General features: G+C 38.8%; 1 protein-coding gene and 1 long non-coding RNA gene across 3 annotated transcripts; one reads left to right on the top strand and one right to left on the bottom strand.

The window, feature by feature from the left end:
* Window positions 1–146: 146 nt before the first annotated feature.
* Window positions 147–2,557, bottom strand: LOC120286862. Of its 2 annotated transcripts, XR_005545580.1 has the most exons (5): window positions 2,058–2,557; window positions 1,113–1,840; window positions 744–817; window positions 522–629; window positions 147–426 (listed from the first exon to the last, which is right to left on the bottom strand). It is a non-coding gene; the product is annotated as an uncharacterized LOC120286862 (long non-coding RNA). The 2 variants fall into 2 exon arrangements; XR_005545579.1 differs by having other exon boundaries at window positions 522–817.
* Window positions 2,558–16,052: 13,495 nt separating this feature from the next.
* On the top strand, window positions 16,053–20,178 carry LOC104414791. The gene is made up of 5 exons (XM_010025965.3): window positions 16,053–16,342; window positions 17,077–17,551; window positions 18,214–18,782; window positions 18,871–18,919; window positions 19,220–20,178. Exons 2-5 carry the CDS (start codon window positions 17,077–17,079, stop codon window positions 19,639–19,641), a joined length of 1,515 nt encoding a protein of 504 aa, XP_010024267.2. The 5' UTR covers window positions 16,053–16,342; the 3' UTR covers window positions 19,642–20,178.
* Window positions 20,179–20,678: the final 500 nt, after the last annotated feature.

Below are 20,678 nucleotides of genomic sequence, written 5' to 3'. Positions count from 1 at the left end.
ACCCTATCGCAGTTCCGGGTCGGTTCCCGGGTTCTTACGGGTTCTTTTTTTTTTTTTTTTTTTTTTTTTTTGGGTCTCCTTTTTTTGGTTTCATTTTCAGGGTAAATTGTGCAACAATTGCTCAGTCCGGCCATTAGGTAAGATCCTAAGGAAAAGCTGTGTCTGATGTTATAAGCCAGCATTGTGATATTCCAAACCACTCTTAAGTTTACAAGCAAACTTAGTTTTGCTATATCAGACTAAAAAAAAAGTACCAACAGCATACCTAAAAAAATTCAGATGTCGAACACACATCCATCTCCTTCTCCAGCGAATCCAGTTGCAAGCATTTGGGGACTTCACAGCTGTAGTCCCGCTTCTATTTGGCGATGCCAGGTCCTCCCTTTGCACAACATTGAGCATGAATCCATCAGGAACTGTTTCTGCCTGTAAAAAGATCAGCAGTGTTCCATCAGGTATGTCATTGGATTCTTCTGCTTCATGGTACAAAGGTTAGAGTAGGGAAAAAGAACACAGCATACCTAAAAAAATTCCAAATCCCACGGTGGCTGATTTCCAAGCTAGCAACGATTGCAATCAAGGCCTAGAAACTCTCAATAAGTGAATTTATTGAGTTATCCATCTGGTTTCTGGATACCAAATAATTGGTATTATCCAAATCAGCAGACACATCAACATCATATTCAGCCTCATCCTCATTGTGCAATTGGATGACTTAAGCATTTAATGGAGAATGAACTCACAACATATTCAAAATCTTCAAGCCTTGCTAAGGTCATTTCATCAAGTTTCTCTTCAAGAATGCACATCAAGTACCCTGAAAATAAAAATAGGAATAATTGACAGTTTTCAATTGATAAATCATATGAAAAACTAATTTGTAGGTCTAAAGAAAATTCTATAGTGATAAGAGAGAAAGAATCAAGGGAAATTGGCATAATAATAAGGATAAAGCTATCTACTACTTTCATATTCCAAATCCTCTTTAAAGAAGATACCTGGATTGCAATAAAATTTAGCAAGATATCTTTAACAGTTCACTCACATAAAAGCAATGAAAATTTCTCAATCATATAAATCCTTGAAAGATAAGTGGAACTGAGTTTCAAGACCTTGGTTTAGGATCCATCCCTACTGCCTTCCAGTCAAGCATAGCTCGGTGCATGAATTGCCAATTAGAAAAGAATATGCCTGCATAAAAGGAATCTCAAGCAATTCTAGATCGGAGCCCTCTCCATAGTGCTTACCAACCTTCCAAAGAAATGATGTCTGATGGCCTCTTTTATCACATATAGAAGGTGGCCTGCTAGACCCAGTCATCATCCATGGGTACTCTTGCTAGGCGGCTGCCATATTAGGATGCTTGGTGGTTAAGGTGGACAAAAAGCCAACATACTCGCTCAAGACTCGCTTATCTGGGCTATATCCTTTTAGTAACATTTCAATTACAGGTGAAGCAGCTGGCTCTGCTCTGATGTATGCAGAGGATGAAACACGAGAAGCAGTGGTCACCTGTGAACGTAGTTTGAGAAGTTCAAATGGAGAGCTTATAAGGGATTGTGCTACACCAGCAGCAAGTCCAGCCATAAGGGCCTCAGAGACATACAAGGAAAAACGAAGATAATCTTCTTTAGGCTTATGCAATGGGTATAGATATGAAAAAGAAAGAAAACTTAAGAGATTCAAACTCAAAACATTCATGTCAACGTGAAGCTCTTCAAACCATGAGGTAGTGTCCTTGTCTTTGTATACGCTTGCAATGTATATGCAAGCCAGTGCAATCAAGTGAGGAGGATGCACAAGAATGAGGTCCATCTTGTACGTATCATTCACAAGTCCCCTGCATATTAATTTGGCATACACAATCATTTTTCATTATGAAACAAACTGAAAGCAAGATCATGGCATCAAATGACCCACAGGACAAACAAAAGTTCATTTGCTCTATATTTTTTTTCATGAGAAAATTTAGTGTTATATTCGTTTCACAAGTATAAGACCGAGCACCAAGTAACTAAGATTTGACAATGAAGAACAGAAACAACAAGAGATTGGACCTGTGATTGAGGCTGGAGGAGGCAAGTTTATTCGGTGTCGAGGGCAGTGAGCGGTATCAAGGGACATCGGGCGGTGTCGAGGGGGTCGAGCGAGCGTCGAGGGGGTCGCGCGGCGTCGAGGGGCCGAGCGGCGTCGAGGGGGCTTCAAGGGGCCGAGAGGCATCGAGCGGGCGTCAAGGGCATCAAGGGGGCTGAGCGGCGTCGAGCGGGCGTCGAGGAGCCGAGCGGGCCGAGCGGCGTCGAGCGGCCAAGAGGCGTCAAGCGGACATTGAGCGGGCGTCAAGGGGCTAAGAGGCGTCGAGTGGGCGTCGAAGGACCAAGCGACGTCGAGCGCAGTCGAGGGGAGGGGGAGCGGCATTGAGAGTGGTGAGTGGTGTCGAGAGGAGCGAGCTGAGTCGGCGTCGAGAGAGTGGGGACACTGGAGTGGACAGGGAGAACGCTCAGGAGAGAGTGAAGGAACCCTAAAACTAAAACAGAGGGGAGTCGCGAGAGGAGGGAGAAGGAAGAATAGAAGGGGGAAGTAAAAAATTGAAATTAGGGTTTCCGGTTCCGGTTCTGGTTCCAGGAACCGAAACCGAACCGGGAACCGCCGGTTTCCAAAAAAATAGAACCGGGAACCGGAACCTCCCTCCTTGGAACCTAGAACCGAACCGGAACCTCCGGTTCGGTGCTCCGGTTCCTGGTTCTATCTGGAAACCACGCTCACCCCTAGAGCCAGTAGCCTTTAGTGTGCTCACGAAGTCTACATTGCCGCAAGATATCTAGATAAGTTTGTGTTGAGGTCGTGCTGATTTCTAATTGATCTTGCCACAGCAGAGTCATCTTGGCCCGCCCATAATACTATTTAATTGGCTTATCTTCGTTGAAACTGAAGATGACAGTACAAGTGATACATGCAAGGATTCAACTTGTGGCTCTGACATAGCAACGAGATTTCTATTGACCAAAGTTGCGACTCGTCCAATGCTTGTGAGGCACATGACCTGTGGGAAGTCCTGGGACTTGATACTGAATTTGGTGAATGTTTAGATAACGATGTGTTAACCCCTGGAGTACCATAAGTTGGCACAAAGGGACACTTAAGTGCCAAAACTTATGAAAGTAACATTTAAGTGCCAAAATTGGAGAGAAATTGATCACTTAAGTACCACTTTGGCCAAAATCCAGTCAAAACACTGACATGTCAATTTTCCTAAGGCGAAGCGAATGCAAAACGGTGTCATTTTGGTGCTAACGTGGTAAAAATTTTAATATAAAAATTAATTAAATTAAATTTATTTAAAACATTTAAAAATACAAATACAAATATTAAAAAAATAATTTTTTTTTAAAGGAAGGCGGCTGACCGCCACCGCTAGGAAGAGTCGACAACGAAGGAGGGAGGGTCAACCGGGGTCGCGGGCCCTAGGCGGTGGGAGGCAGCAATGGTTGAGGGCTGAGCCCTCAGCCGCCTCCCCTTTTTTTCTATTTTTAAAATATTTTTAATATTTGTATTTGTATTTTTAAATGTTTTAAATAAATTTAGTTTTAAATTAAATTATATTAAATTTGTTACCGCGTCAGCGCCAAAACAACATCATTTTTGCATTATTTGGCCACGTCAGCGTGCAAAACGACGCTATTTTGCACTCGCTTAACCGAAAAATTGATACGTCAATGTTTTGGCCGGATTTTGGCCAAAGTGGCGCTAAAGTAATCTAGTTCTCTCCGATTTTAGCACTTAAGTGTTACTTTCGTAAGTTTTGGCACTTAAGTGATCCTTAGTGCCAACTTTTGGCACTTGAAGCGATCTTTTGCCTTTAGATAACTATATGAAATCTTTGATCTACCATTGACTTCTAGGTATTCAGGTTGTTCAATTCGTGCAAGATCCACTTTTGTTAAACAATAGCAACCAGTAACACAAAAAGTTGATATATCATTCTTTTTTGTTTTCTCCGATAACCAAACTGAACCGACACAATATGAAAAGCCAAATGAACAAACTGAACTTTTAGTAGTTCAATTAGTTTCATATGTTTTCAAATTTCTCCACACCACTTACAAGATAAGCCAGTCCTATTGGTTGAACCAATGGAAATTGCCTAGACCAAACTCTGCGAGTTTCAATGTCAACAAATTTGATGATACAAGAAAAGGTTTTCCCAGAGTTGTTTTTGGCCTCTCTTAGAAAACTAAGCTATTGCAACATCACCAATGCAGGGGAAAAATAGAATTTTCACGTCCCTGCCGGTCTCTATTACTGTACCATTAGAATACACATATATCGAGATAGGTTTGTATATCTTCTTGTGTGCCTCCGTGACCATTTCACTATGTATGGCTTCACAGGCAAGCCATTCGCAATTTCTGGAAGTTGTGTTGAAACATTCTTCGCTTCATTCAGCTAGAGGAAGGTTCCCTCAACGGAGCATCCTAGTCAAAGGGTGAGGATAAGCAAACACTATTCATTCTCTCAACCAGTGGCTACACAAATGGATGTCGAGTCATGTTGTTTGTTGACATTTTTTTTTTCCATTTTCCGGTGTGAATCTACATCAATCAAATCCAAACATTATCACTAATCTGCGAAAATAATTGCCTTTCTGCAACCCCAACTATGTTCCAAAAAACCAGGTCAAGAGAGGGATTGCAAGTAGATTTTCAAATAGTGCCATTCATCAGTAACTGCTTATCGTCAAAACAAGAACAAAAGATAAAGATGTCACTTGAATTGTCGTGAAGCTCATTAATAAAAATCATGATACCTTTCTGGTGTCTACTCAGACTTCACTGCAAATTAAAATCGATTGTAGTCCCAAAAGTGGAAAACAGACCCTGACTAATGGGCATGCCCGTGTAGGGGTGAAGGTGTCATTGTGGTTTGCAATACTACTAAGGGTGTATTTGGTTCAGCTTTGTAAATGGGCTTTGGGTATAATACAAATGCTAAAAGTAAAAATTATTTGAGGAAATGCAAATTGTGTTTGATTAAAACCTCTTTGTAAATGGACTTTAAGTTGAATGTGTGTTTGGCAAAAAAAAAAAAAAATTGCAATGGGTTATGGATATTATATGTAGATATTTTTTTTTTTCGAAAAATGATCGAACCCTTCACTAGACTGGCAAAGGGCTACGGCAGCCGACAAGCCAAATTTGGTGCCGTCGATCGAGGTTGCCTGATGTTTGGCGACCTCCAATGAGGGTCATGCGACCTAGTCGAGGGCCATCAGAGGTCGCACGACCCTCAGCGAGGGTCGCACAACCCAAGTGATGCCGCTTGGGTGTCGCGAGGGTCGCGCAACTGATGGTTGCCATTGTGCAAACCTCGCCACACCCAAGCCAAGGTCACAAGACCTAGGCGGCGATTGTCTGGGTCGCATGCCACTTGGGTTGTGCAACCTAGGCGACCGTTGCTTGGGTGTCGCGTGATCGATAGTCGTTGTCACGCAACCCTCGTGACACCCAGTTGAGGGCCACCTAAGGCCGCGAGACTTGGGTAGCGGTCACCTAGGTTGCATGTCGCCTAGGTCACGTGACCCAACCGAGGGTTGCCAAAGGTCACACGACCTTGGGCGACCCCGCTGGAGGTCGCCCAACATCAAGGGACCTCGATCAACGGCCGTTGGCACCAAATCTAGCTCACTGACAGTGAAGGGATTGGTCCTTTTTGAAAAAAAAAAAAAAAAAAACACTAATGAAGGACAAAATTGGAATTTTGAAAAATTGATGAGGGTAGTTTTGGAAGAAAAAAATGATTTTCCTCATTTAACTAAATGCTGAAAGCCCAAAGCTAGTTGAGACTAGTTTTGAGCTTTTAGTCTTCTCAATACTAACTTTGAAGTGAAAGCTCCTTTGAAATAAGTGCCAAACAGTCCAGCATTTCCCTAAGGGACTTTAGAGATTGAAAGCCCCTTGAAAATGTTGAACCAAACGCACCCTAAGATAGTATCTTCATCTCCATCTCAATTTCAAAAAAGCTCAAGAGAACAAGAAACGAAAGCTAGAACACAAACCCATAAAGCTCTCAACCATCCTCAACCTCCCTCAACCTCAAAGTCTCAAGGTAAAGGTCTTCATTTCAAGCTTTCTGGCTAAAGTTTTTGCAATGTACCCATTGCCTATGTCTTTATGATCTTCTATGTTCTTTCTTGGCTCTGTGATCTTCTCATCATCATTAGGTCTTTGCATAAAGGTCTCATTTGTACTTCTTTTCTCATTTATTTTCGACTTTTCTTGGAGTTTTAGATTTTTTTTTTTTCCATGTGAAAGAATGTTTTAGGCTCTAACTCATTTCTCACATTAAATTTTTGGACAATTTTGTTTGTCGTGTCATTTTTACTGGTCTTGACATTTTGAACTTGAATATTGTCGCTCTTGTTAGTGATTACCTTCCTAAGGTTTCAATCTTTCTTTTGAACTAGTGGATGGGGTTTTTGTCTCTTGCATTTCAAGAGCCTATTTTGACCAAATACCTACGGGGATTAGGGCATTTTGATGATAGGAGGTATTTATGTTATCAAGTAGTGAATTTTAGCATTATGCTATCACATTTTATGTTGTTCTAAGGCCCCGTTTGGTTCAGCATTCCCACGGGGTTTCAGGGCTAAAAGCTCATTGGAAAAAAATTTAGGTGTTTCGTTTAGCATTTGGAGATGTCCTTGGCCAAATGCTGGCCTTTGAAATGCTAAAAGCCCAAAGCAAGTGGGGACCTGCTTTGGGCTGAGGCTTTCAGCATTTCGGAAATGCAAGTCCACATCTACTATTCATCCATTGACTTTTTTTTTTTTTTTTAAACTAATCATCTTCTCAACACCCCAACTATCATTGATCAGCGATGGAATTTCATCGGATTTTATTTTTATTTTAAAAATAATAATAATAACCCTTTGCAAATGTTGGGTTCACCTTTTTTTTTTTTTGTCATTTTTATCTTTTGACAATCAATAGCCCAACTTTTTATCAATACACTAGAATGATCATTAATTAATGAAGATGATTAATACTACAATAATTTAAAAATATATATATTCAAAGTTGAAAACAAACCTAAAAGAACCCTAGGCCAAAAGTTGAGATTTGCATCTAATTTATAATCAAATTCTTTTAATATAATTTTTAAATAAATTTACTAATATATATCTTTTACATTACTCTCAACATGAAATGTAAAATGTTATATAGTCATTATTTCTTTTTGCAATTTTAAATATATTAAAACTAAAAACTTAATTTTTTTAGCTTTGCATCTAATCTATAATCAAATTCTTTTAATATGATTTTTAAATAAATTTACTAATATATATCATTTACATTACTCTCAACATGAAAATGTAAAATGTTATATAGTCATTGTTTCTTTTTGCAATTTTAAAAATACTAAAACTAAAAAACTTAATTTGGTCACACTAAAAGGCTTTTCAAATATATGTTTACCAAATAGTCTTGCATTTCCCTAAATCACTTTTCAATTATAGTTACCAAACAATCTAACATTTCGGAAACCCCTTTACTTCAAAGGTATTTGCATTCTCCCAATGACATTTCTCCAAAACTGAACCAAATGGGCCTAAGAAGGCTTCTTTTCTACTAGGTCACCGCGTTACATTAACTCAAGAGCATTATGGAGAAAGGGAAGCAAGTAATGGGGAATTAAGTTTCAACATAACAAGCAATGAAGCCGAACAACTTGGACCTACATCATGTTGAACCTTATAGCTCGGGTGAAGGTTTGCCTTATGCTCCCATAGATTGGCCAAACTCTAGCGACATTTGGCTTTGGTTGGTCGTTTTAAGAAAATTCCTTATGATGTTTTGAAGATGACAAATATAAATCAAAGGTTACTAACGTGTTTAATGGTTGAGTAATGAGCTATGTAGATGATAGAATGTATAAAGGATATTATCAAGATTTATACTTGGAAGAACCAGAATATAGACTATATGTTGAAGCTGAACTTATTCAGATTGTGTCTAAACCTTAAGGCTAAGTATGTTCAGCAACAGACTCTAAGGATTGATATGTTCAGACTTATGTCCAAATTGAAAAGTCTCTTCAGACACAACACATTCAGACTTTATATACAGACAAGACATAAGTCTCGAACGTGACAAGGTCCAAAACGAGACATAAGTTCAAAACGTATTAGGTTCAAAATGAAGCATGTTCAGAACGAGACAACTTGATAGAAAGTAACATATGCCCCAACAGCTAGTTTGGAAGTGGATGAGTATTTAAAAGACTAAGAATCGAGGAGCAAGTAAGAAACGGAACATAGAATTTTGAATTCTAAAGTCTAAGCGAATTTTAATCATACACTTATCTTTCATGAGCTTAAACGTTTGTGATTGTAAGAGAAATACCAAAAGAGTGACTTAGTGAGATAGTGCGATCTACCACTGAGTATTTGCAATCAAAGTTGCAATATCTTGTTGATCATATAGGGGAATCCAACCAATAGGTTGTTAGCGTGGGAGAGTAGACGTAGACTTGATCTAAGCCGAACCGCTATAAATTTCGTGTGCAATCTTTTCTTCCCTTAGCTCTTCTTATTTAAGTCTGTTGCACACTTACATGTTATTTCAAAAGTCTATTTCATCGGATAACAGATTCTGAACATTTACTAAAAGTCTAAGGGCTTGTTTATCAGACTCCAATCTTTATTTAGACTTTGCTCGTAACTTATTTTATTTCGCATTTATTTGTCAAGACTTCTTTTAAACACTTATTCACCCCCTTAGGTATTCGTACTAGCTTCATCAGGTCGGTTGCAAGACCTTTCCATCTGGTTTCTATCTAGACAGGTTTTTATATCTTCCAAAGCGTCTCCGTGTCCATGGCGGTAATTATAGATTTGGGAGCAAGTCTTCGTTCAAACAATACATCTCTTCATAGTTCTTACAAAGTTTTGATAATCTCGTTATTGGCCTGTCATTCAATAAAGAAGTCCATGTTTTGGAATGCGGAAGGACTTCTAATGGTCATAATGTTTGTATAAGTTCTAGTTTGCAATCACTTGTTTGTTCATCTATTTGGTGAGTTATGGCATTAACATTGATTTAAAATGATGTTTAGGACATTAGATCGTTATACGATAGAAGACGGTGTAGAAAATAGAAAATTTAGACAAGTCTAAGGGAGCATGAGGAGTTCAAAAATATCACAAAGGAGAAGGACGAGCCCTACTTAGGGTTTTGAAGACAATAAGATAACAAACTGCAAGCTACTCATGGAAATGACTAATCCTCTTGGTTTAAAATCTTATATTTACATTTTGCTATCTGCATTGAGGATGCCAAATATATGAAGTTTCAAAATACTTCAAGGCCCTACTATTTATGTATAAAGGGTATATAGTCAAGTATGAATTCTAGCATTTCCTCTAGTGAGAAGTGATGTAAATGAAAGTCTCTTTGTTTCACCACACCATTTGTAATCTGGGTAATTGCTAGTACTTATTGCTAAGGTTAGAAAATTTAAGGACTTGGTCATTTGCCACTTTTGATGGAAAACTCATTTGTACATTCTTAGAGGTAATAGATGTTATTCATGTATTCCAGTTTAATCACTTTGCTGGTAGAGAAGTGTATACAGGTTGCCATGTATGTGTAAAAATGTTGAGCCAAGACAAGCAAATTTTAAGATACCATAGTTGTCCCAGTCTTTTTTTTTTAATCGCTTTGATGTGCAAATTTGCATCCGGATCTCTCTCCACAGGTACCATCGATTGAAATTGCATCTAAGAGGAGACAAGAAGCCCTTTGTAATTCCAAGAGGATGAAAACAATAGGATCAACTATGTCACAAGCCTTACCTAGGCGCAGCACCCAACAATTTTACAAAATACAAGCTCAAGCCAACACTAAACATGACGAGTCTGTGATTGACTTGTGTGACCTACTAGATGACAGTACAAGTAATGAAAATGGATATTCAAAATGAGGCTCCAAGCCACAAACTGATCTTGAGGACGTTGCTCCTAAACAAAACATCGGTCATAGCTACTATGCATCTAAGGATTTCAAGGCACAAGATGTGCAAAATGTTTAAGAACTTCATACTCAATTTTTTGAAGATGTTGATGGCTGTCTGAAGTCTTTGGATCATATTCTTTCTTAGCACAATGATGAAGCTCAGGTGCGGAGTCCTTCCACTTATGAAGATTCTAGTCAGGCAGAGGAAATGTCTACTTACCGCAAGAAGCTTTCTTCCATTCTTGCCCTAGATTTTTCGTGCTTGTTGTCCTAAGAGTACCGAGAGGAGATTATTTCTTTAGTACAGAAGCTCGCGGCCAATCCCATCTTGACCGTTGATCAACTACTTAAGTTGAGGTCAATCGAAGAAATTCCCAAAGAAAGCGAGGTCTCTACGTGCTAAGGGGATTGCTAAGCAGGCTACCAAATTTTTAGGAGATCTTCAAACCATAAAGGAAAAGGTTTCTTCTTTCAAGAAAGAGTTTGGTGAGCTGAAGAAGGCAAAAGGACAATTGTAGTCTCAAATAGATTCCTAATCATCTATTGTGCGAGAAATAGAAAAACAAATTGCACAGTTTCAGTCCAGGAAAGCTGAACTTGCTCATGACATCGACTCAACGAATAAGGCGAAAGTTTGGGTGGCTGCTGAGCAAGAGATCATAGTGAACTTTGTATTAGTTGTCATGCAAGAGATCCAGAGTGCCATTACTGAAATCCCAATATGGGAAATGAAGAGAAAAATGCTGAAAAGCGAATGGCTAAGATTCTCGCCAGGTATGCACCTCTCAAAGGTTTCTCCTTTGAGAAATATGACTAAAATAGATCTTTTGCACGACAACTAACGATTTCAGCATTAACCATGCCTTGTAGCTTTTGTCTTTCATTCCTTACAATGGAATTTTCTCTATGTTTTCTTGAATCGATGTGGATATGAAAGCTTAGTTCAATCGGTTTAACAAGGTCACCAGTTGTGTGATTTGAATTGCTAGAGTCATTGGAAAGAGCTACTAATAAAAACAAAATTGAATCACAATTCACAGCACATCTCTCAAAATTGTCTTTGTTTGACAACTTTGTCGCTATTTTGGCATTTCTCATGCTGTTGTTTGCAACAGGATGCACAATGTAGCTTGAAGTATCAGTCAATTAATGGGCGAGAAAGGGATATAATCCAATTTGGCTTGCTATGGCATGTAATTCATCAGCTCGAGTCACCACTTTGTGAAAAGTTTTGCTTTTCTCAAACCACCAAAATCTAAAAAATCGGCTTATTGATCTTGTAATGTCCACAACCTACTAGTCTTTGAACTTGAAAACTCATTCTATTTTATATGCATCGAATTGGCAGAAAAATGCAGAGATTTTTTTCTTTTTTCTCTCTTTTTGTTTTGCTTAAGGCTACTTGATTGAAGTTCTTGCTTCTCCCTTGCTCATTACAGAAACAGCTTTTCTTTTCGTGTCTAGTTCTTGTTTTTCTTTGTTAATCTCTGAAGCTTAATTCATTCTTTCATGCCACAAATCTCCTGGACAAAAGAAAATTCAGTCTGCTTCACATCTAAGTATCTTTACAGTCATGTTCAACATATTAACATATTGCGTTGGACAGGGAAGGACATTATTTCAATATATATAATTTCAAATTGGTTGATGTGTACTGAACAACTTTTTAATAATGTCAAATGCACATGTAATACTAATGCAAGGATATAATTTTTTTCTACCGAGCGTTGACTATATTTCTGGATTAAAATAACAGTCATGTTCAACATATTAACATATTGCGTTGGACAGAGAAAGACATTATTTCAATGTATATAATTTCAAATTGGTTGATGTGTACTGAACAACTTTTTAATAATGTCAAATGCACATGTAATACTAATGCAAGGATATAATTTTTTTCTACCGAGCGTTGACTATATTTCTGCATTAAAATAAGAACAAACTTAGGTGGCTATATATTATGATTTAAGCTATACGCCTACTATTTTGAAACTTAGAAAACACCTCATTAATGAAAAGAAATTTTATTTTGTAATAAGTGAAAAAAAATTATTTAGCCTAACTTTTCTTTGCACCTTTTCCTTCTTAATAAATCGTTCTGGCACGGCACCCTTCTTAATCATTAAAAAACACTGAAACTCTCCTTAAACTAAATTATGAAGGGTTTTGCCAATGAGTGCTCTCAAAAATTCATTATCCATACTTATAATAACAGAAATATTTAGGGTTCCAATGAACTAATACGCGTACCTTGAGAGAGACAATGCACTAGTTTTAATAAACCTTCTAAGATTAGGTACTAAAAATGGGCACTTGCTAACGAAATCCAATTTTTGCGATGCTTATTTTATCACCGGCAATTTCCTCAAAATCTAAAGATTGCAACCTACTTTATTTATTTCTCACAATTGTCATTTTTGGTCTTCAAAAACCATTGTATTTATCAGAGGTGTTGAGAGTGGATGGAATACCTGTCCTATCCTGGAACAACCTTATAGGTATGCATGGTTCCAAGTTTTTAGAACCTGGAACTATTCTATAGGCTCTCAGAATTATTATGAAACTTTGTCGGTTCCACAAGTTCTAGGGCACATGTACTATCTAATTTTTTCAATTTTTTATTGCATTAAAAAATGTCTCAGTTTTATTCATTTATAAATTTAAACATTCAACACAAATGAATTACGTGATAAAATGTTCGGTCTAATAGTAACGTGATCCGAAAATGATAACAACATTGAAACTTAAAAGAGAGAGAGAGAAAAAGTTGCTTTCATTCATTATTTAAATTTGTGAGTTTACATGAAAATCTATCCCGCTCTACTAAGAGCATGAACAAAATGTATCCTCATGTGACCCAAATAAAACTTTTCCTTTCATTTTAATTTGATGAAATTTGAACATACGTATTGCGGGAACAAATTTACGTTGTTTATATTGTTTATGTCAAATACTTTCTTTTCCACATTTTGAAATAGCTAAAACTTATATTCACCTCACTAGACAAAACTTTTATTAACAAAGGTTTTGTTGACAAGTGCTCCAGAAGCACTATTTAATCATTTTATTCTATAAAAAAAAAAATTAATTCCCAAAACGCTGATTACATATAGTACGACGGTACAATAGAAAATATTAAGTTTCCTTAATTAGGTTTTATATCCTAGTGAAAAATGGGGCGGTATATGTCAAGATCGTGCCGATTTCTACGTTGATATTTTTTGTATTTCGCATTACATCACAAACTTCATCCTATACAAGTTACATGTTGATTTAGAATTTTATTGATTAAAACTCTTTTTCTTCGTTTGACCGTACAATTGCAATCTCTCTGTCTATTGAAATCAATTGCTCCACGATAAACCTCATCCCATTTCGAAAAAAGAAGTTATAATTAAATTTACAATATTTGGCATGCAGTGATTGACTTAGGTGAATAGTAATGTTTCTGCATTCAAAGCTGGAACCACCAAGAGCAGCCAGAGTCGCAGAGCCATGGTCAAAGCTTGAGCTTTCAAGCTGCTTCAGCAGCTGAATAGAGCAATAAAGCAACGGCCGTACCCATCGGTTCAAGAATCGACTGGCCCCAAATGGAAAAACCAACAGCTACGATGCAGAGGTGGGGCCGATCATGGCCGGTTCGCATGTCCCCAGTGCAGTACCGTCTATCTCACCTGCTACCAAAGAAGAAGGAGACCATTGCGTTCCAAAGACGAATTCCACGAAGCAAATCCTGGTAGAAACTCGTCAGCTTTTTTGAAACTCTGGGCTGTTTCTTGACGATCCTCTCTTTGGGTCCTTGTCTGCTGATAGAGTGATTTTTGATATGTTAATCGGTTCATGCTTGCCGATTAAAATGTTTCAACCCTTCACAAGATACCACTTTAATATCATCATCTAAAGAGTTTGATATGCATAAATTCTTAAAGTAGTATAGAATTATAGATCTAATTGTCACATTCCTTTAACTATTTGCCATGCATAGATCACAATCTATCGACCCATCAACAAGAACATGTAAGAGCGCGTTTGACAATGATTCTATTCCCGGAAATTGATTCTGACAAGAAATTATTATTTTTTATTATGTTCCCTTAAACTGATTCTGAGTAAAAAACGTGTTTAGTAACTTGTCTAAAATTTCTGATTCTGGAATAGAATTGCGTTTGATAACGTGTTCATTGATTATGTTCCAAATTATTATTATTATTATTAAATAATTTTTTCTACTTTTTACTTCTTCTTTTTTTACCTTTTTCCTTTTTTCCTTTTCTTTTTCCTTTTTTCTTTTCTTTTTTTCCTTTTTCTCCTATTTTTCTTCTTCTTCTTGTGGCCGGTCGCCGGGCCGCGACCGGCCGAATGAGGGCCGGTGACCTCACTCTGCGTTGCCGGCCCTTGGCGAGGCCGGCCCTCGTCGGCCGAGCCTCGCCGCGGCACTGGCAAGGCTCGCCCGGCCCCACCGAGCATCACCGGTGGACGGGCGAGCCTCGCGGGCCGGCGAGGCTCGTCGGGGTTGGGCGAGGCCCGCCCGGCCACCGGTCGGCTAGGGCGAGCCCGCCGTGGCCGGGGCGGGCCTCGCCCGGCCCCGCGAGCCTCGCCGCTGGTGGGCCGGGCGAGCCTGGCGCGATCGGCGACGGCGGAGCGGTGGTGGGCGGCGGCGAACGACGGCGGGCGGCGACGGGCGACGGTCGCGGGATAGTGGAAGGAAAGAAGAAGAGTTTTATTGTGTTGATTCTTTTTTAATTCTCCGACGCGAATCAACTTTTTTTATTCTCAAATCTACTCCCAAACCGATTCTCGGAACAAATTTGTTCCTGAGAACAAAAATTTTACCAAACGCAATTCTCGTCCCAAACTGATTCTAGGAACAAAAAATCAGAATCAGTCACTATTTGGCATGTTGCCAAACAGGGCCTAAATAATAATATGAGCATTTGGGTTAATTTATATTTGGTCCAAAAAAAAAAAAATTGTTCACCTTCACTTATTTTTACAATATAAGTAGGCAAAAAGTACACATCCCATCCCGAAACTAAGTTGGAGAATTTTTCTAATAACATCTCTTGCACTCCAATACCAATAAATCAATGCCATGTTGATTTATTCAGACCAAAGTATTATTTGGAAATAAATAAGTGACAATATAAAACGTGATGATGTGTTGTCATGATGCATGAATTGATTAGTTCCATTAATCTCAAATTAAAGTTTGGATTTCATATTTTCAATCGATTATATAAATTACAGATTCATTAACTACATTAGAAAAACAATACCTTTCTAAGAACTGATTGTGCACTATCACAGTAAAATTCATATCATTTGCAATTGCTTAGATATTGTTAACATTAATGTTGGCAATATAAAACGTGATGATGCACTGAGCAAAACAAGAAAGTGCTTGTGCCATTTGGGTTCCAATTTAAAGCCATTATTGCTACATGCGGCCTGTGATCTGATTAGTTCCATTAATCTCAAATTAAAGTTCGAACTTTTGTATTTTCAATCAATTATAAAATTGCAAGTTCATCAACCACATTGAAAAAACAATGTCTTTCTAAGAATCGATTGCGCACTATCATAATAAAATTGTTAGCATTTATAATAGCTCAAATATTGCTAACTCTAATGTCGACAATATAAAAAGTGATTATGCAAACAGTTTTTTTTTATTGAAAATGAAAAAAAAGTAGGAAAGTGCCGGTATCAATTGGGTTTCAATACGAAACCATCATCGTTATACACTGCTACAACACGTGAACCGATTAGTAAATAGAGTACAAGTTCATTGGCCACAATAGAAAAATGATAACCTTTTAAAGAAATGACCGGGCACATAACAAAGTTTATATCATTTATAATTGCTCGAATACTTTTAATAATATTGTCGGCCGTATAAACGTGATTATGCAGAGAGTTTTCTTTTTAATTAAAAATGAAAAGGAGAGCAAACCGAGGAAAGTGCATGCGCCACGTGGGGTTTCCATTTGAAGCATACGCCGCCACGCGCCGCCACAACGCGCGAGCGGATTAGTTCCCCCCTAATCCCGGATTGAAGTTCGGATCTTTGGAACAGCATGCGGAGATCTCGGCACCAATCTAGGGTTTAACCGAGAGTTGCAGAACGCACTCGCCCGCAACCCTCTTCGCTTCTTCGGTTCCGCGACGTTGAGCCCGTGGCGCGGAGGGAAATGCATCGCCGGCGGCGGCGCGCGTGCGATTCCGGAGCTCGCGTCTGCTGATTTAGGCCTCGTGATTTGACGGGGGGTGCTTTGATTTTTCTTTTTTGGCGTTCCTGTTCGAATTCTGGAGAGATTGATCCGTTTCAGGTATCGAGCTAATGTGTGGGAAGTTGGAGGAAAGGAATGATTTTTCGAAGACCCATTTGTCTGTTGTTTCGATTTAAGATTTGGATTTCGGTTGCTTGTCTCGATCCGGGGACTGCGTACATTTGGGTGATGGAACGAAATCGCGTTTGAAACTTTTGTTTGTTGGGGTTGATGTTGATGTTGATTTTGATATTGATATTGCTCCAGAACGTGACCGATTTGATGCTAATGGCAAGTCCACCTTAGGATAGAGTGTCAAATGCTCTTGGGTTCTTATTGACTGTTGGAGTAGGAAGCCCGGCTCCGCTGTTATTAGCTTGCCGAATTAGCCCGGTTCGGGATATCGTGCTGGTGTGTCTTACTCGCGATTTTGGCAATGAGATTTTGGCGGGCCTTTTGTTAGAGTATGTCCATACTAGGAAACTTCAGTCTGGCGGTATAAACTGTATCTTTGTTGTCATTTGTTTAGAACTATATGATCTTCTTGAATCTTTCTGTTGCTGGGACTCTTTTTAGATATGCTGTTTATTCGAGAAAAGAAAAATGGGTGTGGGATGTACTTTGTGAAAGCTTTGTGATACTTAAGATGCGTATGTTGACTTGTTTAGGACATTACTTAGGAGAAGCATGTGATGTTTGGGATCCTAAAGAGTTAGTTTGTACATTTGATATTTGTAGTGCTTGTGCTTTTCAGAGTTGCTTGTCATAATTGACTTGTTTTTACGACTTTTCAGATGAAGCAAGAATCCTTGGAAGCCTCCAAAATTGATAGCGCTAATGAGACTCATGGAAACATCCATGGTCCAATTATTTGTCAGGAGATGCGGGAATCAACGGAGATCATTATCATTGATGAGAGTAATGGAAAGAGTTCTGAGGTAAAGGAAAATGGTGATCTCCAGCCACTTTCATTCGATATATCTGGCGAAGGTCAGCCTTATGCTCCTGAGAATTTTCCTCTTCCTGGTGATATATGGGGGTGGAAAGTGGGGAAGAGAGTGGCCATTACGGGCCACTATCAGGATAGGTACCTTTATCTTCCTAAGCGACTCCGTGCGTCTGAGAAGTTGACGTGCAAGAAGTACTGCTTTGCGAGTAAACGTTCAGTTGGACAGTACATCCGAACCAAATTCCCCAATGCGGATATTGATGCCTTTTTCAAATCTTTCATCTGGAAAATCCCCTCGAATAAACTGCCATTGGTACACGGTAATCAGTTAACAACTTATCTGCCATTTTTTTTTATATAAGAGTCATTCCTTGAGTGTTTTCATAGAGCAGCTTTAGTACTATTACATACCATATTCACCATCAAATCACAATTATGTCAATTGTGGTGTTTCATTCATTTAATCTGAGAAAACTTTTGGTTGTTTACATAATTTTTCACAGTATATATTAGATCACCTAGTGACTTTTCATATTCAAATTGTTCTATCTTACGCGCATTCAGTATTGTTTGTCCAGTTAACTTTGTTTTGTCCAGTCACCAAGTTGTGAATTACACTCTGTTCCTTCAATTGCTTGCTTGCTCCTAAATTTTGTTTCAATTCACTCCATAAAGTGATGTTTACTCATAATAACTTAGATCCTTTTCTGATGCCTCACTGCTGGAGATTGGAAGTTCAGATTTGGTGACTTATATACAGCTCATCCCACCTGCTCTCATTTGATGGTTGATGCTCCTTTTGCACAACATGAATGGAGTTCCATCACTGTTAAATAACTGTAGATGACGATTTTTTTGTCTGCTGTGTTAAACAGTGCCTATAAGTAAATCTAGGCACAGGATCATGTGGATCATTTCTCTGTAAACTTTTTTTCTTTTCACCTTGAAACTTCTTCATGCTTAATGTGGCTTCATTTGCCAGGCATTGCTGTAAGGCATCCATTCTTTCCTGTACATAATGAAGAGATTGCAAAGCATTCTGAGTCAGATCCTGATCATGGCAGTTTGAGGTGCAAGGCACGAAATAGGATGTGCAGTAGCCTACTTGAACAAGCAGAGAAACCTGTCAGCCCATCTTGGCCTTGTGATCATTGTTGCAGTGAACCCAAGTTTTGCCGAGATTGTTGTTGCATCCTATGTTGGAGGAGCGTTAGTCCAGCTAGTGGATGGTGTGATTACATCAAATGCGAAGCATTGATTGATGGGAATAAAATATGTGGGCATATTGCTCACCTGGACTGTGCTCTTCAAGCTTACATGGCTGGAATGGTAGGAGGGGTAATTGGGTTGGATGCTGAATATTATTGCCGACGTTGTGATGTGAAAACTGGGCTAGTCCCCCATGTTACCAGACTGTTGGAGGCTTCTAAATCTATTGATTCTCCTGATGAACGTGAGAAAATTTTGAAACTTGCTTTCAGCCTCTTACGTGGTTCTCAAAAAACCAGTGCCAAGACTCTGCTCAAACTAATCGAGTCTGCTTTGACCAAGGTACCACTGATTTCTTATTGTTTTTGCTGCAGTACTTGTGTCTCTACCCTTCAAAACTTGCAGTATGACTATTTAATATTTACGTCAGCTAAAATGTGCTCCTCCTGATGAAATTTCAACAGCAAACGTCAGTTCAGGTTGTTCCCTTGCTCTCTCTCTCTCTTTTTGAGAACTTTTATACACTTCTCCACAGCTTTGGTTCTTCTACGTATCAAAATAATCTGCTCTTTTCATTCCTTTTTCTGGCAATATAATGATTAAGGAATGAACTGTGTCACTCCCTTAAATAGCTTCCCTAGGAAACAACTGGTTTCTTTGTGCATGCATCTCATTAGGATTAAATGCATTTGTTATTCTTGTTGTCACTTTCAAGCACATTTACATGGATAAGCTATTTACAGTTTGATGTTCACCTGGGTGTTGGACGTCATACGCAGCTGTGACTGATAATGGAAATCCTTCTCTAGAAGGTAGACACACATCAGCTGCTGAGTCCATTATTTTTCATCATCGGACTCAATCTGTGAGACTTGATGAAGAGATTGATCAGGTCCTCCAGTCACTGAGAAAGTCACAAGAACTTGAATATAGAATTGCAGAGGAACAGCTTCATTCTCAGAAGCGTTATCTTCACAATCTGTACCAGCAGCTGGAGCAGGAGAGCTCTGAATTGGCGTGTAAAGAAAAATCAGATGACTTTGACAACTTGCTGAAAGTCGTGTTGAATAGGAATAATCAAATCAAGCAGGAAGTCCATAAACTCCAGGTGATGAAAGAAGTGGCAAAAGGGTTTGGAAAGACATCAAGAAGTATCCTGAGAGAGCATTTCGGTCTAGACAGGGACGATCAGAGCCCGTGATACTCGTCGGTGGGGGAATTGGTGATCATCCAAGATCAATATAGGGGCCTCCTGCATTTTCCTTCTTTCTCATATGGACATTGCCTTGTAAACAGGAGAAACTCCGGTTAACTTGATATGGCGATATGCAAGATCTCATGTCAAGCTACTGAAGCAAAGAAAGTGGCGAAGGATCATTTAGGTGATAAGTGCGACCGCGCAAAACAGGGGAGAAAAAATAAGGGAGGTGCGGTGCTGCTTGAGCAGAACGAGGCACAACAATTTTGAGGTTGTGCAAATTTTGTTCTGGAGGCTCTGAGCAGTGTGCTAGAGGAACGCTTTCAGTTCATGCATTGTTCCTCCCCTGTGAATCTGGTGACTCTGGTGGGCCTCTGCTTTTTTAAATTTTCTTTTGTCCTGCATGCATTTTTCCTCCCCTGTAGACATTCCTTTTCTTCGCATGGAAACCAATAATTCTCTGAATGAGATCGGCAAGCAAACATCCTTATTAGCAAAATATGTTCTCTTAAATTTTGTTAAAGAATTGGTTATCTCTAAGCAATGTTGCAGCCTTGTAGACAACGTGCCATTCGCTTCATTTGGGAACGGACGCCTCTTTCTTCGAACCGACTCTCCTTCCCCCAATGCCTTTTTGTCTTCTCTGCGGGTGTAAATTGCATTGACATTTAACATCGCCGGTGTTCGACCGTTTCTCGTTCAATTTGGCGATGCTATGTCGCATTCCGACGTCATCTGCTGTTTCCATGAACGAATTTATGCACAACCTCGTGCATCTTCAATCGGGCGTTATATGTTGTCCCTTCTATAGATAGGGATGAGTATTCTTCTACAATAGAATCGGAAACCGATTTAGTTCTACGTTCTAAAATATGTTGGATATATGTTGGATAGGTTTCAGATTTCAAAAATTAATTAACTTGTTTTGAAAAGTAGTTTCAAGTTCGTGAAACAAGTTCTTATGTTTTTTTCTTATTATATATTTTCACAAATATAGAATTTAAAATCACTCATGATTGAGATTTTTACTTTATTAATGT

Source organism: Eucalyptus grandis, chromosome 8 (genome assembly GCF_016545825.1).
Source record: "Eucalyptus grandis isolate ANBG69807.140 chromosome 8, ASM1654582v1, whole genome shotgun sequence".
Classification (NCBI taxonomy): Eukaryota; Viridiplantae; Streptophyta; class Magnoliopsida; order Myrtales; family Myrtaceae; genus Eucalyptus; species Eucalyptus grandis.
This window is presented reverse-complemented; position numbering and strand designations above follow the sequence as displayed.

Bases quoted from the DNA above. Each gene is read 5' to 3' on its own strand.
- LOC104414791 (XM_010025965.3), top strand. From the start codon at position 17,077: ATGAAGCAAGAATCCTTGGAAGCCTCCAAAATTGATAGCGCTAATGAG. The intron at 18,783-18,870 runs GTACCACTGATT...TATTTACGTCAG, and splicing joins TCGAGTCTGCTTTGACCAAG to CTAAAATGTGCTCCTCCTGA. The intron at 18,920-19,219 runs GTTGTTCCCTTG...CGTCATACGCAG, and splicing joins AACAGCAAACGTCAGTTCAG to CTGTGACTGATAATGGAAAT.